The sequence below is a fragment of the Dipodomys merriami genome, unplaced genomic scaffold (genome assembly GCF_024711535.1).
Source record: "Dipodomys merriami isolate MVZ:Mamm:240054 unplaced genomic scaffold, mDipMer1.0.p SCAF_14, whole genome shotgun sequence".
In the NCBI taxonomy this organism is placed as follows: Eukaryota; Metazoa; Chordata; class Mammalia; order Rodentia; family Heteromyidae; genus Dipodomys; species Dipodomys merriami.
Genome location: NW_027202715.1, coordinates 6,164,815 through 6,190,117, shown reverse-complemented (window position 1 = coordinate 6,190,117; position 25,303 = coordinate 6,164,815). Strand labels below are relative to the sequence as shown.

At 42.1% G+C, this 25,303-nt stretch overlaps 1 protein-coding gene across 31 annotated transcripts in view; it reads left to right on the top strand.

The window, feature by feature from the left end:
* Positions 1-25,303, top strand: part of Kcnma1 (potassium calcium-activated channel subfamily M alpha 1) — a 701,247-nt gene that overhangs the window by 354,246 nt on the left and 321,698 nt on the right. For all 31 annotated transcript variants that reach the window (XR_011371533.1, XM_070020666.1, XM_070020665.1 and 28 more), the window contains exon 3: positions 2,107-2,168. Coding sequence is in view for 30 of the 31 variants with exons in the window: in XM_070020666.1 (XP_069876767.1) it covers positions 2,107-2,168 (62 nt within the window). In the remaining variant the exon portion in view is untranslated. The remainder of the gene's footprint in view (positions 1-2,106; positions 2,169-25,303) is intronic.

The window sequence follows — 25,303 nt, the reverse complement described above, 5'->3', positions numbered from 1 at the left end:
TTAATCCTGCTGTTTATGAATGAAGAGATCCCTCCCCTCTTTTCTGGTCACACCCCTTCCCTTTGCAGCTTTTTGAGAATGAGGTCAGGGCCAGGATCTAACTGCTTATGTCTCAGAAATAGCAGCACAGTTCCAAATTAATCTAAAGCGATTTGTTTTGCTGTCTTCTTCAGTTAACAGAGGAAAAAGCAAAAGCCTGCTTTTGTGTGTGTGTGTGTGTGTGTGTGTGTGTGTGTGTGTGTGTGTGTGCATGTGTGTGTACCTTTGCAAGAAACATATGAATGAATATGGGTGAAGAGAGAAATGGAGAATGAGCCAGTCAAGAGGGATTCTACTGGGTAGCTAGCTGGTAATGGCTGACAGAATACATGAGTTGCCTTGGATTCAATTGGATCATGTTTTGGATTATAATGCAAAATGGAAGGATAAAAGAAACCCCAGTGGTGCATTTCTATAATACTATTTTTTCAAAGGAGATTTTAGCAGTTGCTGTGTAGCTGCACATTCCTTACACTGTACAGTTGTTAGACCATTATTGTCTGTACTGTGCGACTTGCCATCCCTGTCTAGTAATTCTGCCATGCACTAAATGAATGTCCCAAGCTGACTTGATTTCGTTGTCCATCAGCCACTTTGGCATACACATGTGAAAGACAGATGTGTGACTTCCTTCTGTGTTGCACACATATTCAGACATACAGAGAGAAAGAGGAGAGGAGAGAATGAGAGGGTGAGAGAAAGAAAGAGAGAGAAAGAGAGAGAGCAGAGACACAAGAGAAGGCACAGATGCAGATTGACATGCCTAGTCTTTACATAAGTTGAGATTCACCTCTAACCCTTACCAATGTCAGCAGGATGTCAGTATGTGGCCATCCCAGAGACTGAAGCTTCTAAGGCTTTCCACCTGCAGCCTCTCTCGGATATTAACATATCTAAAGGGTATTTGTTGACTGGTAGGCAGGCATTGTAAGCTCTGGTGCTGTTTATTTTCCGTTTCAACTCCCATTATTGACTGGAACCTTGTTTTTATTCTGGACTGTCCTTTATTTGCATTCATAGTCTCCTCTGTGAAAGCATTAAATAAACACATTAGTACCTTGAATGGGAAGAGAAGTGTCAGTTATCAGGCTAATCCGCTACATATTCATTAGATGGACTTTGGAGTGACAGGTATCCATTGAAGGTGATGCTCAAATTGTCATTCATGTCAAAGGTGATTCGTTTTGAATGGGGAGTGTAAAGTAGTAGATGGGTTGCCATATAACTGGCTGAATGTTGTCTAATTTGGCACCTAAGTTGCTTTTACTAAACAATTAAGAACTATTATGACAATATATGATTTTTAATATGTAGTACATATGCAAGGAATGTATCTGTATCTTACATATCAATCTAAATCTATCATTTGTCATCTATAATTATCTATTGGACACTTATACATATTTGTTTGTACAAGCAAATATGTAATTTTCAACTGGATATTTCCTGTATTGAGACAGAAAGTAGATTAGTGATTGTTGGGAGATGGATGTCTAATTTAACGACATGAGGGGTATTAGTGGGATGATAAAAATGATCTGAAATGATTATGATTATGGTCACACAATTTGGTAAATTTGCTAAAAGTCATTGAAGAAGTATATGCTTAAATGAGTGATTTTTATAGTATAGTAATTATCACTCAAGAAAGCTATTAACAATTAATGTTCTTGTACTTTAGTCCCTTTAGGTGCTAAGTTATATGTAAGATGAGGAATAATATCTCCTTGAATTTTTACCTGGTCTTTCTCCCCGTGAAATTTACTGATGTTAGCTACAAAGATTCTAGACCTTGATAGAACAGGGCCAGACAAAAACCCAGTGCCATAAGATGTAAAAGTCTTTCCTGACCCCTATTGGCAAAGAAAGAGGTTGCTGCCCATTGCCAGGTAAAGGAGTCTGCTTCAAGGTTCTCTGTGAGGCAGTAATGGCACAACATTTCAAGCGAGGCAAAGTTCATGCAAAGTTCAAAGCAAAATTCAACCTTCAGAACTGCTGCTGTATATCAAAAAATACAAACATCTGCTGCTCACCTCTTAAGTGATGGCATTCTCTCTTCTTTTGCAGGTTGTCTTAGTCTTTGCTCTCAGCATTGGTGCACTTGTAATATACTTCATAGATTCATCAAAGTAAGTATTCAAATGGGCTGTCTTGCTCTTTTTTTTTCCTGAAACAATTGTGACCTTTCACATTGGTGAATTTATTTACCTGAATACCAACCTTTGAAAGAACCTCCCGAAGGCCGAAGGGCATCATTGCAAGGAAGGCAGGTCTGATCCGTGCCCATTTTCAGAGTGGGAAAGAAAGGAAATGCTCCAAGGGAAGGCTATTGCTGGGTGTTATTTATTTTTAAATAGCTCTTTCCAGAGGAAGCATTTATTCTGAAGATGTCATGAAGCTAAGAGGAAATTTAAACCTCTGGGAGGGCAATAGATGAGGGTCTGAGCTATTCTGGTTGTGTTTGTAGGATCCCTTTCTCCTTGGGCTTTCCTGTGTTTTGATCTTATTGGAGGATAACTTAGGAAGCATGGTGCTAGTATATCACTTGCCACCTGAATATTCAACCAAAGCATCACTCACTGAAACTTCTTGACTTGTGAAACTAAGGATAGGACAAGGAGTTCATGACGACTCTCAAAGGTGGGGTGAATTCTTCCATGGGCCATGAGAGGACTCCTAGAATGGAAACTAGGGTACACCCCTAGGTGTAGTTGAGAGAAATGGTGCTCCAGGGTGAGCCTAGGACACAGAGGGGAAGACTTTGCCAGAGGCTGAAGAGAGTACCCACTAGGGCTGCTAGTTGGTACTGTCTGCCTTGGCTCCTGCAACTGCTCCCCTGTGTGCATCATTAGCTTCAACTCTCCTGGGAAATTTGACTTGCTTTTCTGTTCTGATATAAAGTTGACAACCCAGGCCAAGGACAGTGGCTTTGAACTTGCTGCATTCTTATCCTGTGTGTGTTTTTTTTTAACTCCTTTAACTTTATCCCTGGTACACATTACTAGATCTTTGATCCTAAGAAACCAGCCTGGTGTCCCTGTTGGCTTGAGACTGTGGGGTTTCCGAGTGTTGGGTTTAGTGTTCTTTCCCTGTGGCTCAGAATGGTGGTCATTTCACGCATCCCTAAACACTGAATTTCTCAAAGTCCTCTGAGAATTGTATGCAATTGAGAGCAGATTAAAAAACGTCGGGTCAGGGAAATAAAGAAAATATCATCAACTCCAATCGCCTTTCTCTGAGAGTCATCTAAAACTGAGGCTGTTGGAATTCCTGTGGCCCCCTCCACACGTGTGACTGTCACCCAGCTCATATGGAGAGTCCTTTAAACACTCCCAGGCCATGAAATTTCACGTGCTTCCTCCATCAGAAATTCCTAACCAAGAAGGAGAAGAGCGCTTCTAAGTTTGGGAGATCTCAATTGATGTGTCAGTGAAGGTAAGCTCTGTTTTTGACATTTTTCTGGACTGTATCAGAATTGAACTAAAGATCTTCTGAAGACTCTGGTCTCATTTCTTCAATCTCTCTCTAGGGGTGTTCTCAACGTGTGGTGGGGCGCATACGCTGTCGACGCTCAGGCTGGGGGCTCAGGAAAGAGGATTGGACATTTACTCTGTACGCCCTAGAGAAAGTGCACCCCATGTGGAGGTGAGCGTGCTGGCCCTTTAAAAGGACAGATGCCCCAGCCTCACCTTCCTCCTTTTTCAACTGTTTGTATTAATTTTTTTTTGGAAATAAAATTCTGCTAGATGGGTTGGGATGGTGTCCTTATTTAAAAAAAAGAAAAGAAAAGAAAAGAAAAGTGCTGTCTACTAGCAGGTGATCTTCGACTGTGTGCATTCCAGCATTCCTGTCTCCAGGAGAGAGGGTGGGAAAGCATGAAATCCCCACGGTAGACACACTGCTCCACACCTTGCTTACCCCCCATGTCCTGTGGATTTAATTCTGGTGCCGAGAAGCCTACAGAAGCTGACATTTGCTCTCCAATTCTGTTTTTATTTTTATTTTTTATGGACTTGCATGAAGGCTATAGGAAGGCTAGCTTTTAATCCTCTTTTTAGCCTCCCTTTACCATGCCAAAAAAGTGATCATAAAACTGAGACAATCCTCATTCTCCCTAATGTCCACAGAGGCTTGTCTTAACTTCAGTCTTTCTTCTGAGTCGTGGAACTGTGTGGTTTACAGTAGCAAGACTGTGACTATAAGAAGACTTGGTTTTTATATAGCTCTGTCTGCTCATCACTTGTACCACGTCATTTGGTCCCCAGATTGTCTTTCAGGGTTCTGATCCATGAGAGCTCAACCAACAGTCATATCAAACAAATCTTCCATCTTCCTGAAGAAGGCTAGCAAGCATACTCTGTTTAAGTGGGAGAATTAAGGTAGACTCTGTTAAGCCACCATTATTGGTAGCCCACGGGTTTCCATGTCTAAAACCACATGAAGCCTATTGAATAGGTCATAATCAAGCTTAGTAAGCAAGATACAATGAAATTTTATCCACATGACAATGCAGACAGAAGATAAGAAAGTAGGATATAAATTCTTAAAATTCATTTCTTTTAAGATTTACAACTCTTACCAGTTTAACAGACAAGTTGGCTGGCCATTGGGGCATCTTGGAGAACAGTTCTGACACCCAGGAACTCTACCAAGTCATCCATCTGGAGAAAAGGAGCTCACAGTCTTGAGATGAATTTCAATTAATATTCCCTCCATCCAAATAGATAAACCAGAAATAAACCTGATTAGATTGATGATATTGAAGAAAGGGCTTATCTCTGCGATTTAAACAGAGCTGGCCTCACTAAAATCATAGGCATTTTGTAGTTGTATGTACAAGCTCAAGATTGGAGGCATTCTGCAACCTGCTCATTGAAATGTGTGTAAAGCAGGCTGTAATGGCCAGTCCTGCCAGCCCAGCTTAGCTCAGGGCAGCCTTGGTAGGCTGCACACATAGACAGAAGACTCAGATCCCACTTCTGTTTGTCAGATGGGGAAGGACATTTAGCTATGTGGCAGATAACTAATTAGCTAAATAATTGATGCTTGATGATCTTTTTGCCATTGAGAACTCAGTTCATTATCAAGGCATAGGATGGAGGATAAGTCCTTTCCAAAGCTGTCTTCTTTTGTGTGTCTTTTCTTTTGAGCTCTTAGAATGAGATAGATAGAACTCTGAGTGGGTCTTCCTCACTGAAGGATCTGGGAAGCCCTCCTTTGAGTCTTAATTTTCCTCTGGAGATGACTACAAAAGAACCATTTGTGAAGCCTCAAGTGATTACTCTCTAGCTAAGGCAGATGGCCCTGAGATTTCCTGGAGTTGAGAGACAAAGAGAATTACATTCAAGTGTGCTGAAACGATGCTTCATCACCCCAGTGGATGATGTCTGCAAAGACCCAGACAAGGGGCGATATTCTAGAAAGGCTTTGGGTAGACCTAAGTATCAGTGCCTCCACCAATGTGGAGACACATGACCCACGTGCCCTCACAGGGAGCCGTCCAGTATGTCCTCCACTTAGCCACTCAATGCACATACCGTCCAAAGGAATTTTCTTTTCCATTCTCTTCAAAAGGCCCTCCTGCCCAAATTCTGTCACACATCACTGCAGCCTCTAATTCTGTCATTTTTCTGATGCCTCCACAGGCACCTTTTCTCCCACACACTCTGGCTGGTGCCTGCAAAGCAAAGATTTAAAATAAAACAACAACAACAGCAACAAAAACCTCTGTATGACCCCATCAAAAGTGCCCTGCAATGCAAGTGAGTGCCAGTGTTACTGACACTGGTTCCCCAGGACATAAGAACAATAATTCTTACCTAATAGCTATGGTTAGAAAAAGGAAAGGAAAAGATCTGGGGATATCAGGGTGAGGGCAGGATTCACGGGTTGTGTAATGCGGCAGTTGCTTTTTTTTTTTTTTTGGAATTTCAAGTGAAAGTTGGAACAGGCAGTGGCTGGAGCTCGGCATATTTGCATTTTTTTCCAGGGGCATTCTGGGAAAGGATGACTCATATCTGTGAAGATATTTATTCATTTGATTCATGTTTAAATGCTGCTATTTCTTAGACTGCCCTTACGTGGATTATGAATATTTAATGCTGCATACATGACAAGCGAAGGTCAAGTCCTGCTCATTGGTGACTTCAAAGCAGGTTCTTGTCTCTCTGAGGCATGCTACCTGCTGTTAGCAAAGGAAAGCTGAAAGGTTATGCATTGTTAAAATTTCCCTTAATGACTTTATCTGCTCCAAAATGGTTGGTACACAGTAAGGGCGCCGGCTGGTCTTGCCAGCCTCTGCTCTTGACTTCTGATTTCTGCACTGCTGTTTGGAGAATATGGACTTTTGAAAGGAAGAGGAGCTCACAGCGCAAATTTTGTAGAGCATCGAATCCAAGCGTTCCATTGCCCGGGTAACAGTGGTATTATGAATGGAAATTTTGTCTCCTCAGTCTTTTAGGCTTTTGCTTTTGTATTCATTCACTCATTCATTCATACGAATTCATTCACTTTATTTGTTCATTCAAGACATCTTGAGTGTGATAATGTTGAGTACTTTCTAATAACTAAAATTTCTTACGGCTAAGTAAGGTTAAGGAAAATGCTAAGGTTGCAATACAAGTTGTCCAGATTGATTTTAGTTTCTACAATAATACTGACACCATTGTTGTAATGAGAATGCCCAGAACTTTAATGGGACCAAGTAGTTACTTCACCATTTTATCTGTCTATCTATCCATTTTATCTATCTACTTTACCTAACTTTTCATGCCTCAGATGAGAAATTATCTTTCAAAAAAGGAAGAGGGGATAGGTGGTCAAAGCAACTAGCAGTTGCTAGCGGTGTGCCATGTGTGAGTTACAGTCTAGGCACTTTAAAATAATTGACATGTGCAGCTTTAGTGTATTATCTTGACCACCTCCTCACATCACTATTGCCATCTAGATGAGAAGTCTGAAGCTGCAAATGTTGCTCCAAACCATATAGTTCATAAGTGGAAGAACCAGCATCTGAGTCAGCCTTGCTCATTCGAAAACTGCATCTCTCCCAAGGCCAAGAAGTAAAATTCCAGATTGGGGCAAGTAACCAAAAGGGCTTTAGTGCAATGCTGCAAGAATTGGAAGTGGTGTCTCCTTGGCCTGCCAAGTCTTCTGTCTTATTTTTTCTTTTGTTCTCCATGGCCTCATTCTTGCCCTGGGATCTGAGTCTACCATGGACGGTGTTTAGGAGGGTCCCAACATAGGTTTCCCCATAAGATTCTTCCATGGGTCATAGACTGATTTCTCTTTGGGCCTTGATTTCTTCCCACCAATGGCTTAATAAGACCCTCTTCTGCTTTTTATCTTGGTGGGCAGAAGCACATTGTGATGGAATAGTGGCATAAAGTCAAGGACACTAGTGGCTCAGGCCTCTAATCTAGCCACTCAGGAGGTTGAGATCTGAGGATCATGGTTTAAAGCTAGTCTAGGTAGGAAAGTCCATGAGAGTCTTTTGTCCAATTAAGACAGCAGGAAGCTGGAACTAGAGCTGTGGCTCAAATAGTAGAACACCAGCCTTGAGTGGAAAAGCTAAAGGACAGCACCCAGCCCCTGAGTTTAAGTCCCACTTTTGACACACACACACACACACACACACACACACACACACACACACACACACACACACACACACACACACACACACACACACACACACACGCACACACACTTGAAAGATCAAATTAACCAAGAATGGGAGAGTTCATTATTTCTTAAGGCTCCTTCCATTCAGAGTACTCCTTCTAAGTAGAACAACCTTACATTTCCCTATTTTGACCTTGTTCTCTGTTCCCATTATTGGACACACTGGAGTAGATCATGTGAGATATCTTCTTTCTAGTTCAATAAATTCTTCTATCCCTTTAGAGTTTGCAGGATTTAGCTATTGTGATTTTGTACTATGTGGCAGGATATCTCCATGTATGTGAAGTAGTATCAAATTAAGAAGCTTTAGGAAAATATAGCCTCAGAGAGACTTCTATGAGGATTTTGGAAATGGTGTCATAGAACTCTCTTCCTTCTCCAGTATTTTTCTGATTGAACATGGGTGTGTTGGCCCTATGCCTCCCAAGTGCCCAGTCTCATAGCCGCCACCTGATCAAGTGTGACAACAGCACAGGTTAACCATGGGTGCACGGTAGTGGGCAGGGTGCCAGGGGTGGTGAGTTCTGCTCTTCACACTAACACAGCCCTATGTAGTATGATCAGCTGGCAGCCAAGCATAGGGAAGGAAGAATTTCAGCTTGTCTTAGTTCCTGGCTCTCTCAATGGATCAGGGTCTGTCTAGGTGGTGTTCTAAATAATTAGCTCTAGCATTCTGCTTTTGTGTCCTGTTTAAGAAGTCATGACATGCATTTAACCTTTGTTGAAGAAGTCAACACAAGCTATCGTGTGTGCAAAGCATCTCCCTACTCTTTCTCTTCTTTTCCTTTGTAAAATACTTTCCCCTCAATTTTCTCCATCCCTGACATTTTTATTGCTAGGCTTAGGTTTGGAAAATTATGGGTAAGGAAAGTTCAAGGGCAGGATGTTCACAACAACCCTGCACATCTGTGAAGGGAACACAACAGGAGAGCCAGCAGCTGTTGAAAGAATAAAATGTCAGATGGTAGAGGAGCTGAGCCCCTAAGGGAAGGGGAAGAGGAGACGCCTTCCAGGCAGAACTGCTCTAAATAACTCCCAATGGGAAGTCCTTGTCTACTCTCAGAATTTAACCTTTCACGGCACCACTCAATCCTCTGATAGGGGAGGAACCCTAACTCAACCTTTCTACCTCATCTAGTCTTTCCAGATACCTTTCTTCCACTAGTTAGGAATAACCCTAAAAGTAGATGGGTGGAGATACATTGAGGGATAGAGTCAATTTCTCTGTGTCTGTTTTGTCTCCAAGTGGGTAGATTTCAGGACAGGATCTGCTCTTTCATGGTCTGGCAGATTGGCTCTATTTGTCTCAGAGTTCCTCCTTTTACCTTTCAAGGCTGTGAGGCAATCTCTGACTCGTCAGTAATTTCTCACTGTGTGAGTGGTTCCCAGTCGTCGAGTGCAGCATCATTCCAAAGTGTCAAGGGAAAGACTCTACTTCCTTAAGCATTATATTGGTAAAAATCAGGGACTGGGTTAGGTGTTAAAGAAGGGCTGGAGTAAACATTCTAGGTCTGGGTCTGCCACAAAGACAACTTCAGGATAGAGCTAACCATCTGCATCCAATTGTCAACCCACTGTAGATGGAAAATACTGGGGGAATTGAAGACTTGCTTGTTTGTTTCTCATCTCTAAACACTACAATATAACAACTGTTTACTTTGTTTTCAGTATTAGAAGCAATCTAGAGAGGATATAAAATATAAGGGAAAATGTAAATACTATATACTTTAAAAACAAATAGTATATACAAGTACTACACCATTTGAATGTTTTTGTTTTATTATTCTTCAATTCAATATGTCAATTTGTACAATGCATCTTGATCAATGTCACCCCTGTCAGCACTCTCCTCATACTATAGCATTTTAAGTAAGGAACATGGGCATCCCTGGGTTTGGGCATCTGTGGCATCTGTAGAATATCAGAGCATGAAGACATCAGAGACCATTCAGTGCCACTTTTCCCTCTACCTCAGAATTCTCTTTGGTAAAGGCTAGGTGACAATTTCAAGGTCAGAGGCAGAGATACAACCAGAAGCCAGAGTTCTTCCCTTCCCTCCAAGTCTAGGCCCTTTTCTACTTGAACTCTTGGGTTGTTTGTACAAAATTTAAAACACAAATAAAGGCAGTAGCCTACCCTCCACATACAAAGCATACATTGGCTTTTTGTGCCAATTCTAGACTGTTGGACCTCCACCATGAGGCAAATTTTAGAGGCAAAGGATAGAACAAAAATATTCTCAAGTGGGAAAGATGAAACCTAGGCCAGTGACTTTTGTGATTAGTTTATTTTATCTCCATTGGTAAGGGGCCTTGGTTTTCATGGCCCTGTACTCTGTCTCCCCCCCCCCTCTCTCTCTCTCTCTCTCTCTCTCTCTTTCTCTCTCTCTCTCTTTCTCTCTCTGTATTGTTTTAGGGTGAGTGAGTTCAGCTTTGTGACAGAAGGCTAACAAGGCTGCATACTTGGGCTTGGTGGATTTGGAATTTGATGTTCATTGCTTCTGAGGATATCTTGCCTAACTGATGGTTTCTTTTCTGATCACTATGTCTATAAATATATAATTACTCTATGTTCAAAATGAGATTTGATGATTTCTATCTTTCCCATTACTTCCCACAACTTTAAACAAATGTTTTAGATGAACTGACGCTCTCTCTGCCTTCTTTGAAAAGAGTGGTTGCTTCAGGGAAGATGAGGGAACTGCACCCCTCCTCTCAGGCCTAGTAGTTCCTCTGGTCCTTGCAATTAGCAGGAGCTTATGGAGGGTTGAGTCTTCCTCCGTGTGTGACAGGACTGCTCTCCCTAATGTCAGAGCAGACTCAGAGTCAGTGGCTCCCGAAGGTGAAGAGTAGGAGCCAGCTGGAGTAAAACACTGGCTCAGAACGGTGAAATTCAAACGAGGGTAGAGCTCCTACCTAACATGGCCATCCATGGAAGCGTTAGGTGGTGGCCGCTGGTTCATTATGGGGTTAATGGGCTGGAGGAGATGTGACCTCTTGCCTTTTATCCTTTGTCCTTTGTCCTGACAGCTTGATAAATTGTAACTTTGGGGAGACCCTGGCCAGTGATGAGTTATTTGTGGGTTAAAATTAGAATCCTTTGAAGTAAGTATGCCCTTGGGACTTTTTAATGCATATGTCATTGTTTGCAGAATTTGGGGTGAAGGGGAAGTGCGTGCATGAGTTCATGCATACCTGCGTGTGTGCACGTGTATAAAGGGCAAGCATGTTCCCCCTGTAAATAAAGTAGGAAGGCCGAACATGGGGGCACTGACACCAGGCTTACGTCAGCAGCAGACAAGCTGGAATTGTGTGCGATCCAAGGCCTTAGAGGTGTCAGTGAGATCTATCAATCAGATCTCTATTGAGTGTACAAGACATTTGTTTTTTCTTGGGTGTTTTGATGGCTATATGTACAGCTGAATCTTTTCCACTGAGATATTTCACTATATGTTTTTAGGAAAGTCAGTAAGAGCAATTGAAACAACAAAACAAATGAACAAGTGAGACTCAAGAGGCAGTATATTACATATTGTATAATCTATATTATATCAACTCTTGTATGTGCACTGCTGGTGCTGAGTGCAAAGGTAGATGAGACATAGCTAGCTGTTGTACCATGTTTGAACTCTAGGGAAACTGAGTTGAAGAGACAAAAAACGCAATCTCCTCTTGAGCCCAGGAAATCAACGTGAGAGTGACTTTCATTATAGTCTAACGTGTGTGCTTTCATCAGTAAACCAAGCCAAACACTATCTTGATGTTTGCATGGAGAACAGGAAGTTGGGAAGTTGTGTATGACACAAACAGTATCAGGAAAGTGTACTGTCTTCTTGATCCCTCTCCTCCAAGTGCATATGACTGGCACTGTTGGGAAGTTTTGTAAGTACCTGGAAGTTACCCTCTCCATCTTTGAAAACTCAGCTCAGTGTGCAGTGTGCTTTACAGGCATCTTGCTCGTGGGCTTGCTACATACAGAGCTTAGCAGGGATGAATGACATGGGAAGGAAGGTAGGCAGCAAAGTGGCACCCGCCCATTCACGAGCCAGGATGCTGGAAACGGGACCAGCATTTGCGCCAGGGTTGTATTGCAGTTTTCCTGGGCTCTCAGTACTTTTGTCTCTTTCGGTCCCTTCCTCACCAAGAATATTCAAAGATATATTTTGTAGTTACTTTCATTTAAAAACAAACAGAATCCAGGCCAGATTCATTAATAACATTTTACTCACTTGTTTGTTGTTATTATGTTTTCGATTCTTAAGGAAATTAACATTAAGGCATTCTTGTGGATCTCTAGAAGTATGTCCCTAAGCTCCGTGCCTGTTCTACCTCATAGAGAAGTTGGCTCTGTTTCCTTTTCTTTGTCCTACCCTTCCTTCTAGAAGTTTCCACAGTTAAGAGAGCATGTTCATAGACAGTTGCCTTTGTCCACACTCGTCTGGATGTTACCTAACAATTGAAGAGGAGAAAATAAAAATACTCTATCCAGGCACTGGTGCTTAATGCCTGTAATCCTAGCTACTCAGGTGGCTGAGATCTAAGGATCGTGGTTCAAAGCCAGCCCAGGCAGAAAGTCTGTGAGACTTTTATCTTCAATAGACTACTCAGAAAAACCTGGAGGTAGTGCTGTGACTCAAGTGGTAGAGCTCTAGCCTTGAGCAAAATAAACTCAGAGACAGTGCTGAGGCCCTGAGTTCAAGCCCCAGGACTGGACACACAATTTTAAAAAAATTAACCCATTTATTATATAAAGCTTCTGTTACACCCTAACTTTGGGAAGTATTTACTTCAGCCATCCAGTATTGTAATACATGTTGCCTATGGATTGATCAGGAAAACCTGATATTCTTGCTTTTCTTTCCCGTTTTGGGGAAGCATGTACTTTTCCTATTTTTGTATCTCAGAATTGGCTTTACTAGTTTCGGAGGTCTGTTTCACTGTGAGAAACAATATTTTGTCCATCAGAGGGCTGCAAGCCTACCTAGACAGGCAGGGCAGGTGTTAAAACAGGAAGACAAATGCAATAAGGACTAGGACAATCTGAGAGCATGAGTCTGCCCTATACAGACCCCAGTCTCTGCCAGTCAATCCCAAGAAGAAATGTAGACTCCAGCAGCCAGACCTGTTTCTGAGAAAACCAGACTTGTATATTTCATCTCCAGTTAAAAGATATTGGGCATTAATTCAAAACTTTTAAAGGACTCTCCAGGCCAAGCAAAACACCTCTGCAGCCAGATTTAGCCCTCCTGTTTTCAACTTTTGTTCTAAATTTTCAGTCTCCCTCCCTCCCTCCATCCCTCCCTCTCTCTCTCACTCTCTCTCCCTCTCCCTCCCTCCCTCTCCCCATCTCTCTCTCCTTGAGTTAGCTCTGCTTCCTGCTTGCCAGAAAATATTCTTAACTCTTGCTTCTTCCTCTCCCCAGACAGGACCCTCCTTTTCCTTCCAAGGTAGGGAATTCTTAGTCTCTGGGTACTTGGCATTGTTTCCTATCTAACACCTTTTCAACACTACTTAATGAACTTCCCACTTTTCTCTAGGAAAATGCTATATTCCATGGTCATAAATCAACTACAACTTACTATAAAGCCCAGAGCTGAATATCACTAGCTTTACGTCATCTCTGAAAATAACATCGTTAGAACCTCATAAACATACACTGTTTGTTTAAGAACTGCAAGAGCTTTTTAAACATGGTTGCTAAGTCACAAGGGCATATTTTCCAGGGCATAAATGGAAGCAAACCTATCCTCCTCAAATTGTCCAATTCTTTATAAGAAGAGAGGGCCATTCTGCCCGTGGATTAACTTGACTGAAACAGTGTTGATTGTAGGAGATGATCTTACTTTGCTAAGTGGACTCGTGATACAAAACATGGCTTCATTTCTAGTATAATTGGATATAAGGCATGATCAACATAGATTAATTCTGGCCAGACATTAAAGTTCAATTTACTGAATGTACAGATTCACTGATGACACTCTTGTGCTGTCTTCCCCCTCCCCCCAAAACAGCATCAGATTTAGTTCCAAGTCTGGGCTATAGCCTCATTCCTGACCTTTTACTTTTTGCATGGAAACTTGGCATTTCATGCTAGGGTAGCATTAGGCTTTGTTTGAACATGGTGCTTTGAGCTCAGATATTTTCAGAACTTGAGGGAAATGATAACCAAATGATGTCAACCCCAGTTCGTTTCAGTGGAGCTGTGTGGCTTCTGGGAAACACCCAGAAAACACCCAGACCAATCCAATCCAGACACTCAGAAGAAGCTGCAGGAAAGGCACATGTTGGAATCCAAGGTGTTCTTCACGAGGATATCCTGATCTGTTCCTAGCAGAATGGGAACCTGGTTTTGAGGAGATGATATTTTCCTACGCTCTGTCACCCCACACCACAAAGTATAAAGAATGAACCCGTAGCCTAGTTTGAGACTCAACTTGATCTCAGTGTCCTAAAGGACACTGCGGGGATGTGATGTAGAAAAGGCAAAAAGAACACAGGTGCAATTAGGTGACTCTACCTATACGTGCTTTTCCTCTAGGAGCAGGCAGAAGTGTGGGCAGGCGGAGTGCATTAAGGACCATGCCCTCTGCATAATAGGATGAACAGGAATAATAAGTCAAGGTCTGTAAAGAGCAGCATTAATAATTGAGATGTGCTCCAGGCAGCTGTGCAGCCTGCCAGTGCCTTCAAGCACAATCTGTTAGCAACAAAGGATGTGCGGGGGGGGGGGGGGAGGGGGTGCAAGAGAGGAGGGAGGGAGAAGAAAGGGGGCCTGTGTAGTGGCTGTGTCTGTGCACGCATGTGCATATGCTGCGAGGAAGCACAAATGAGTAAAGCAGTGGCAGCTTCAGCAAGTAAAAGCATAGAAGGCAATATGTGTAGCTTACTTCCAATGTAGATGTGTGTGTGTGTGTGTGTGTGTGTGTGTGTGTGTGTGTGTGTGTGTGTGTGTGTGTGTGTGTAGGGGGGGTGCTTTTGTGGGTCAAGGAATTCTGCCTAATTTGACAGAAAGTAGGAAAGCAGCTTGGGCCCCCAAGAGGCTGCCTTTCCTCTGAATTCTCTGCTTCCTCCAGATTCCTTCTTTCCACTGAAAATTACAGACATTCTTTATTTTCCAAATACCCCAACCTCAGTTCTTAAAACCCCTACTGGTGTCCTTGGAACACCTACTGGTGACCCTGGACCCCTCTCACTGGGAATTGCTAGTCTGTAAGTTTCCTTCATTAACTCAATCATCCCTGTTCCTTCTGCCAGGAAGATTCTAACCTCCACAGTGGGCTGTCTTCATACTCTGTATGGCCGAACAAATTTCAGCTGGGAACTTGGGTGCCTTTTGCTTGTAGAACATGTCCAGGTGTAGCTCCCTCACCCTCCTCTCCCCAGTGCATTGGCCATGAAGGAGCAATATTGATGAAACCAGGGAACAGACCCTTGCTTCCTAGCTCTTCCATTCCTTGCAGCCCAGAAAGGAGGAGGTAACACGTGATTATACTGGGAAGAGCTGAGAACACTCTGTGTTCAGCTTCTCTTTGGGCTGTGAGTTGCCACCTGTTCTTAGGGAACAGGTTCCTCCTTAGCCTGTGATTTAGGGATGCAGGCAATCTGCAGCTGGCCACCCCACCTGAGACCCCACACTGCTGAGCCTGGACCCAGATACCCTTCGGGTATCCAAACAGACATGTACACAGCTGCTACCTCTTTGCCTTGAATCCTCCACCCACCATGGGGGAGGAAGAGGCAGATGTGGGGAATCCCTGGGGACACCTGCCAGCTCATCCACCCGTCTCCAGCCCGATCTGACAGAAAGCAGCAGAAAGACCAGCTCAGGCAGGAAGAGCTCCCCCACTCTCCTCTCCTCTGAATTCTCTGCTTCCTTCAGATTCGTTCCTGCCCGCACCTGTCTCCAAGCCAGCCAACTGTGACAGTTTAATTGGTGCAAGGAAGGAGAGGCAGTAGGAAGTAGGCAGTGGTGACCAATGTTCTGGAAGACAGACTCTCCTGAGATGGGCAAGGGGAACATGACAGACAGACAGCCCAAAGAGCACTGCATGTGGGCAGAAGGAAATGTTTGCCAGCTTCCTCCTCCTTGGATGGGTTGGACATTCCTATTAGTTGGGAGGACCCTTTTTAAGGAGGGGCAAAAAGCTCTGCTGGAAAGCTCTGTTCAGAAGTGAAGATTGGTGGGAAGGATGCCTACTGGTTAACAGAAGAGTTTGGAATCTGCCCTGCCCTGATTATTTTTTCTCTCCCTTTTGATAGCTGTGTAGCGCTGGGTGAGCTCATTAACCTTACCGAGTAAGATGGGATGAGAGCAGTGATCATAGAGCAATGATAATAATCAGTTATTGGGGTAGTGGACAAGACCACTGCTTCTGATAAGTGCATATCTCAGCTCCTGAATGGTTTGTAAGAGCAGTAAGGAGGCCACAGCAGCATGTTCCAAAGATGGGTCTGTGCAACCCAAGGTAAATGTTAAAGATTATTAGGTCCAGATAACTTTGTGACTTTTGTTTCAATTCTATCTGTAGGTCCACATACACTATAAACATATGTATGCACTGGCCTGTGATGACATTTCTGCCGATGGCAACTGGTAACAAGTAGCTTGAGGAATACTAGATTTGAGACTAGAAGAGACTGTGCCTCCTGATGCAGTCATTTGGGGAAACTTAGAGGGGAAGACAGGCTAATTATGATGGCTCCCATAATTGGATAATGCAAAGTTAGATGCTGGGGTGAATAAGCCTCAAGATGATTCTCACTTTTGACACCAGCTGCAAATTTAGAGGGGAGTGTTAAGCCATTTCCCAAACCGCTGTTAGCTTTATTAATTTGCTAGGAGGACCCCAGAATTTGTGACAGCAGTGATATTACAATTTACTACAGCAAATGGACTTTGATTAAAATCAGCCAAGGGACAACATGCACAGGGCAGATTTAGACATGGATCTTCCATCATTCCCTCCCCCTGGAGTCAGTGCAGCACCACTGGGTAACAACTGCATTATCAAGAACATTGCCAGTCAGAGGAGCTTTGCCTGAGCCTCAGGATTCACAGTTATTTCTGGGCTCAAGCTAGGTGATTGCCCTCAGGGCCAATCAAAATATTCACTCAGATGCTCTGAGATCCCAAATCACATTGTTAAAATCACAAATCATGTCGTTAAACTTTCTAGCATACTCCCCCTCCCTTGCCCCCCCCCCGGCTCCCCCGAATTATGTCATGACTATATTGCTGGCTTAAGACTCCAGGAAAAGGCAATCTTATCAAGTAGGACATTTCAAGAGATAGATGCTAGAGCTTTCTTTGGGAGAAAAACTTAATATTTTTGTAAAACAGTCGGTGAGGGGCCACGCTGGCTGGAACAGAAACCTTTCCTGGGAAAGTTTGGGGATAGGCCCTTCAACTGAAAAAGGACCTCCCAAATCCCTGGGTGAGAAGAATCACTCAGAGATCTGCCTTGGTGTAAGAGCTCAAAAGAAAGCACATGCAGGAGAGGATGGCTTTGGAAATGACTTATGCTCCGTCTTTTCAGTTTTTAGTTTATTATTATTACTTTTATTATGTACATAGTGGTACAAAGGAGTTACAATTCCGTAAGTCAGGTTATAAGTACAACCCTTTTTGGTCCATGTCACCCCTTCCTTTATTCTCCTCCATTTATCTTCTCCCATCCAACTCTACACACAAGTTACATAGTATCCTCCATCTGTTGCTGAAGCATCAAAAGGTGAGAGATGTTACCAAGCATCCACTTGACACATGGAAGTGAACTCACCCGAGTGTACTGCCTACTTGTGCAACCTGAGTACACGGAGTGCAGGGAAATGCTACTTTACTAAGTTGGGTGCCTCGAGGCTCTAGGAATGTCAGCACCCTCCCTGATGAAAATATGTACCCCCAGGCTGATTAGCCTGCCAAGTGAACCCGTGGCAGAGGATGGGAGAGGGGCAGCCTAGATGTGCAGGCCCCATGGGGGAGAGTTACTCTTGCAATAGACCTTTGCGGGTGAGGAGGGCTTCCTGTGCCTCGGTCCTTTGCAGACCTGATCCATGCGCATGGGTGTCTATCTCCCAGCAGCCTCAGCTTCTCTAGAGAGGAGAATGTCTGTCTCCACGCTTCACTTTCATTTCCCTGCTGTAAGGAGGGGTGAGGTCACAGCCAGAGAACACGGGACACCCAGCTGGGGATAAGAACAGAGCTTCCATATCACTGGGCTATCCTGCTCTCTTGCAGCCTGACAAATGAGACAATCTCCAGCCAGGGACAGTCATAACTGTGCAATCAAATTAACTTGAATTCCAGCTTAATGAAGTGCTTAATGCCCTGAATGAGGCTGAGACCTAATATTTAGAGAAGCAAGCTGGACCTTAGGAAAGGAGTAAACAGGCTTTGGATAATGCCTGTTAGCATTAACTGTGCTTACCAAACCAGTCTTTCCTGAAATTTATCCTCTCAAAGGAGGATAACCCATTAGCACCCAATTCTGCTGTATTTTTTTGTGGTTAAAATCTGATAGTCTACAGCCAGGGAATACTGGTTACAAATACTGACTCTGTCACTTATTGGTTGTGTGACTTTGGATATGAAATTAACTTCTCTAAGTCTTAGTTACCTCAACTGTAAACATTAGTAATACATTCCTATCCCTTAGTACTAAGAGCTGTGAATGACATACCCAAAACAATATAAGACCTTAGACACACCAGTGTTGGTTCCACTTGGTAATAATCACCATGATGATAACGATTGTGGCACACACATGAAGCTATTTTCAGCATGAATTACACATCACTAATTTGGTATCCATCGACTTTATTTTCATTAAGCTGATGACTTAGCTCTCGTTTAGGAAATTACCGCTGATTCTGAAATGGACTCAATATTTATTGAATGGCCATATGTTTCCAGGCACCATTTTAAACCCTAGGCCCTTATAAATGTAAGTGCCAGAGAGTGACAAGCAATAAACAAGTTGGAAAATAAATAAAGGAGATGATCTCAATTGATGATAAGTGCTAGAACTCAGGGACACAGTCTCTCACCTTTTTGTTCTCAAGGCTGTCCTGATGGTCTCCTGAAGGCTCTGGCCACTTCTAAGAATGTTATTATCTATAAATGCATAACTGAAAAGCATCAGAGAACAAGTAAGCCAATTTTATCAAAATGCTGCTAATAGAATACAATAAATTTACAGTAGAATCTTCTTGTTTCTTGATTAAGATGTTCTTTTTTTGAGATCTAACACCAGTTCTAATATACTGTCATAGTTTTAAAGTGGAATCTATGTATTTTGAATATTTGCCACAATTACAATCTGGGGTCCCTACTTTTAGCAAAATCAAAAATACCATTAGCAATATTCTACTGTGTTGCCAGCCTTTGCAGTTAAAGGAAACAGCAAATCTCAATTAGATGTTAATAAAAATAAAGATTTTTTTCTCATCTACATTCATGATATCTCTAAATACTCTCCCTCCCTGTTCCTGTCAGGAGACTGTGTACCAGATTAAGAACTCTTGGAATAGAGTTATGGTTTGAGCTGTGACTTTAGAGAGATATATTTTTTAAAGAATTTCCTCCTTTTAAAAGCCAGTATGAACCAGGCATGATGGCTCATACCTGTGTTCCCAGCTACTCAGAAGTCAGAAACTGAGACCATCATAGACTAAGGCCAGCCTTGGCATAAAAAAGCTAATAAGACTCTATTTTAATCAATAAGCTAAATGTGGGGTGCACCTGTCAGCTATGAGGAAAACTATAGGTAAGAAGATTGACATCGGAGGCTGGCCATGGACAAAAGTATGAGACTTTATCTGAAAAATAACTAGAGCAAAAATGACTGAAGTAATGGAGCACTTGACTAGCATGTATCATGTACTGAACTCAAACTCCAGTACCAAAAAAAATAGTAAGGACTATGTATGGATAGCCATATGTAAAGAACTAAAGTTGGAACCTTACCTTATACCATAGACGAAATTGACTCAAAATGGGTCAAGGACCTACCTACAGAGCAAAACTGTTTAACTGTTAGGAGAAAATTTTCTGTCCAAAAAACTTTTGTGTTTTAAAGGACTTTACAAATAAATTGGAAATTTAACCCTTCTGAACAGCACCTTTACAATAAAATAAAATTAAAAAACTGGAAATATAACTCATAAAGATTTGGCCTAAATATTACATCTCATATAGCTGATAAAGGCCATCTATCTGGACTGTGTCATGAACTCTTACAGATCAGTAATGAAAAGATATCCCAGTGCAAATAAAGGCAGAGATCATGAATAGATCATTCCCCAACAAAGGCATAAAAATGGCCAGAAAACACATGAAAGAATGTTCAACACAGTAGTCATCAGGGAAATGCAGCTAAAATATACAAGACACCACTTCACACTCACTGAGCTGTCTACAATAGAGAAGCCACATCACAGCAAGCATTGACAAGACTATGGACAAACTGCAACCCTTTGGGGACAAATGACAACTTTCATGTGTTGCTCTTGGGAATGTAAAATGATGTAAACATTTTAAATCTGGTCAAAAATCTAAATACAGAGTTATCATATAGCACAAAATTTCCCAAGAGAATCAAAAACACATGTCTGCACAAAACTTGTACCTAACTATTCATGTCATTAGTTGTAATAGCTAAGAGGTGGAAAAAAATCTTATTGTGCAGATCACTTACTGATAGTTGGGTTAACAAAACATTATCTATCCATTCAATGGACTATCATGTGTATGTAAAAAAGAAATGAGTGAATTATTTACATATGCCAGAGATGTGCATGACTTCATTTGTATACTTGACTCTCATGACTTCATTTGTACTAAATGCCAAGAATAGGCAAATGTATAGAGGTAGAGAATAGATTCATCACTATATTTAGCACCTACAGTAGATAAGAATGCTCCCAGATTGATTGAAGTGATAATTACACAACTCTGTAAATATACTAAAAACAATTGAAGCATATACTTTAAATGGGTAAATTGTACAAATTTAAACCCAGTACAGCTATTACAAAATAAAGTCATTCTGATGAGGATATCAAAAATATAGTATAAGGCACAATGATGAAGAAAAGAAGCAAAGAGAATGATTGAAGGATGATTTTATTAATATTAATACAAAGATCGATGCCATAGGTAGGAGTGGTGCCATAGATAGAATTAGTACTATAGACAGAATGGTTGTTCAGCTGAAAATAGGGAGGAATCAAGAGTGAGTGACAGGTGCTGATTCCTTCTGGGTTTGAGTCACAATTACCATCTGTAGAAGTGTTGGGAGGTGCTATAGTTGGGATCTGATATGTCCCTCAAAGGCCTTTTGTTAAGGCTTGAAGCTAAGGGGTGCTAATAGTAGGTACCTTCAGGAGGTAGGGCCTAGTGGAAGGAATTTGGGTCAGTGGCAGGGGTGACCTTGAAGGAGATATCGGAGCCCTGTCATCTTCCTCTCTTTTTGTTTCACCATTGCCATAAGATGAACAAACCTTCACCAGGTGTCCATGAACTGAAATCTCTTAAACCATTATCCAGAATAAACATTTCTTCCTCTTTAGCTGTGTGTCTCAGGTATTTTTGTCACAGCTACGGAATACTAACTATCACAGGACTAGAGGCAGACTTACATATGATAAACTTTTGGGAGAATTTGGATGCCAGGTATTGAAATCACTGGTTTCATTGTACCTTTCAAAAATTTTTAATTAGAATACATTAATTGTGCCAAGGATTCATTGTGGATGTTTTCATACATGTATATAATATACTTTCATCAAATTCATCTTCTCTTCTTACTTTTTCTTACCCTCTCCCACCTTTTTATGCTTTTACTTTTTTTTGGTCATGGGGCTTGAACTCAGAGTCTGGAAGCTATCCCTGAGCTCTTTTGCTCAAGGCTAGCACTCTACTCTTTTGAGCCACAGCTCCACGTCTGGTTTTCTGGTAGTTAATTGGAGATAAAAGCCTCACAGACTTTCCTGCCTGTGCTGGTTTTGAACTGCAATTCTCAGATCTCAGCCTCCTGAGTAGCTAGGGCTACAGGCATGAACCACCAGCACCTAGCTTTTTAAAAAATATTTTTAACAGGGAAAAAATATTTACTGCTCCCCCCACAATCTTCAAATGCATATAGGTGCACATAAAATAATAACATAAAAAAGACACACTTTGGCATACCAAGCCACAGAAGAAAGAACAAATCCTGTCTCTATAGTGCTTATCAGTGGAAACAGATCTCTGATTAGAGCAAGTAGGAAACTAGGAAACTCGTCACTTTGAGAACTTAGGACCCTCAAGCCCGTAATGTGTTCTCAGTCACATATTTAAAGGTAAAGGCAAAGACCATGTTGTTTCAGGGCCTTGGATTGTATAAGATTTTGATCATGCAGCAACAGATTGGATACAATTTAGCCAGGATTTCCCTATCTTGTAGTCCTAAGGGAAGCCCAGGTCTAGTAGCTTATCAGTCTAGGTGCGTGGAAATCTGAATTCCTCAGCGTCCTTCTGTGGAGATGGTATGGCTTCACCTATAATGGAGCTCTGGACATTACAGAAGTAATGAGATTGTTAACTGGGGTTATCAGCTTCATGTCAAGTCCAAGAAAACCAGATGTACTCTTCCTGAAGACAAAAAGCAGCTGAGTGGAGTCAGGACTATTCTAGACTACTGTAGAGCCTGAATCCTTTTTGCCTAGGAATAAGAAGCCATTTCCCCTGGGCTGGGGAAGATGCAGATATCCTGAGAACATGAGCTGTCAGCCAAAAGGGCAGCTGGCACTTCTCCATTATGTTTAAAGGTAATTTATTTCCTCCTTTCTTTCCACTGAGAGCCCAGGTGCTAGTTCCTCTAAATTAATTAATAGAAGTTTGATTTCTACCCCCAGACTATGCCAATAAAAATTTAGCTGGATAATTCTAGGTCAGACAGATGTACCTGATTTCCCTCATCTGCAGAGGAATGAGTGTATTAGACAACTTCTGAAACATCTTCTTCTACACATTGCCATCCTTTTGTCAGGGTTGGGGAACATTCAGCCTATGGGACATCTGAGGCCCAACAGATCATCTGGTATAGCCTCAACAAGGCAAATGTAGATGAGATTCGAAACCCAATCATTCTCGGAGCTCTTTTCAAAGCAACATTCTATGAGTCTAGGCCCACAAATGACATTACAAATATCCAAATGGCTCTTGGCAAGAAAAACATCTCCATTCTTGCTTAGATAAATGCTCTTCCACATCAGTGATGGACATCAACAGAGAAAAGGATATGGTCTTCAAACCATCTGCCTTTAATTGGACTTTACCAGAGAATGAATTCTTTGCATCAGATTTACTCAATATTTAAATGTTAATGTCTATTCTCAGGATCAGTTGGTGGAGGTGAGGTAGATTGAGTTGTATGACAATGCTGGTTTTACTAGTCCTGGTTAACTTGTTTACTTCCCATCTTATGTCCAGGATGGGTACACTTGAAATGGTTATTGCTCTTCACATTTCTCCTAGAACATGTCCTTCATATTCATTCTTAATCAGGAAGAATTCTTGCACACAAAATACTTACTTTAGAGGAACCAATGGTGTTTACAAATTACTTGCCGTGTATGCATGCATCTCTGTGTAGATTTTCGGCCTCATCTCCCTAGTAGCATGTACTGTGTCCCAGTGAAGTCAATCCATGAGAGTTATTCTTCTCTTAGTTCAAGCATGATGGGTCTCCATTCAGCATGTGCTAAGGGCTGCTCCCTCTGAGGTTTGTCCCAATGGCAGTGAGGGCCTGGTGCCATGTGAGAAGCTGATACCTTGGTCTACAGAGCTGGTAGAATGTCTGATTCCTGAGTGTGGCCAAGCAGAGCAGATTGACCATGAGCTTCCTCCCTCTGCCTCCCAAATATGTGAGATTATAGGCATAGTACCACTATACCAGTTTATGTTCAAGATACCATCTGGTTAACTTTTTCCTATTTTTTATGCCGAGGCTGGCCTCAAACCACAATTCTCTCATCCCTGCCTTTAGCATACTTGGATTTATAGGTGTGAATCACCTATAAATGGCCAAATTGTTTTGTTTTTCTCTTTATTTAATACTGATTTAGCAGAGGCTACGATGCTTCGTATGGGGAAAGGAAAGGAGAAAGAGGAAGGAAACTGTCACAGAGCTACTTGGTGGGGGCAGGGAGGGCTTAGCCAGTCTCCTAGTAGTTCAGAAGCTATCTTCCTAGGCCTCGGGAGGAGCTTTCACAAGTATTTTCCTGATCTGGTGCAGTGAGCACTCTCCCTGTGAATCTGACTTTTCCATCCTCCTCTGCTTCAGTGATCTCTTGGGCACCTTGTGTGTTGGCTGCCAAGAAGCTAACCAGTTGGCAAAAATAGCCTGCCCCTCATTCACCTCTGGCAGAGGGTTTTCAGAAGTAATTTTTAATTAAACGAGCACTTTAGGGAAGGCACGGTGCTAAAAGCCCTTTGCAAATATCATCTAATTCAATCCTCATAGCAGCCAAGAAAGCTGAGATAAGTGTCAGTCTAGCATACAGTGGGGGAAGCCAAGGCGTGGAGAGGCTGGAGTGCTTACTTTCCGTGACAACTCAGAAGTGGCAGAAGTTGGAATTGACCATACCTTTAATCTTGGCCTTTCACTTGGGCAAAAATCCCACAGTACTTCTTTCAAAGTTGGGGCTCCAGATCCCTGAAAATGACAACAAAGTGAAGGCAGTCTGAGAATGAGCTCCTCTTAACACCTCACAAGGTGGTTTGTTTCCGGATAGAGACTGGCATCGTAGTGATCCCTAATGTGTCTTTTTGAGACTTACTCATCTCTAAAGGAGATTCCATTACAATCTGGCTCCCAGAAAGGATAGCATGAACATCACCTTGTGCATCAGGCAGCACTTTGCAAGTCTCTTGCTTGTCTGTTGGCTTATCCTGAAAGTTTAAGATGATGGGACCCTGGAAATCACAAGCATCACCTGGGACCCTTGAACCTTCAAGCCAAGAACCTAGGTTTAATCAGATATTCAGCTCAGAAAGGAGTCTGATTGTTTGGGGGAAAAAAAACTAATATAGGACAAAAACTTCATGTGGAGACTTTTCTCTTTTTAGTTTTTCTCCATGGGCCAGAAATTGCTTGATACTGTTTCCAGGATGCTGACATCAGTGGAAATAGCATGCATAATTACCTAACATGCCATAAACTCCAGGCTAAGGCCAGGTAAAGGAGACAATGCCATGAGCAGAGAAGAAGTATCTCTCTCTCCCCCCTCTCTCTCTCTCTGTCTCTGTCTCTTTCTGTCTCTGTCTCTCTTTCTGTGTGTGTGTGCATAAGCCTTCCTTAATTACTCTATAAGAAGGAAATTTCTAGCGTTTAGGATGAACTAAAAGTACAAAAGAAGTATATTCTGTACCACACTTCTCTGAGTACCTTCTGATTCTTCTCTTAGACTTTGGCTTTTAATAAAATAGAAGCCATAGAGAGCCTCCCATTGTGCATGGAGGAGTGTGTGATTGTTCCAGGAACCCCTCGTTTTTCTCCTGAAGCCCCTCAGAGCAGTCACAATCTATCCCTTGTTTCTGC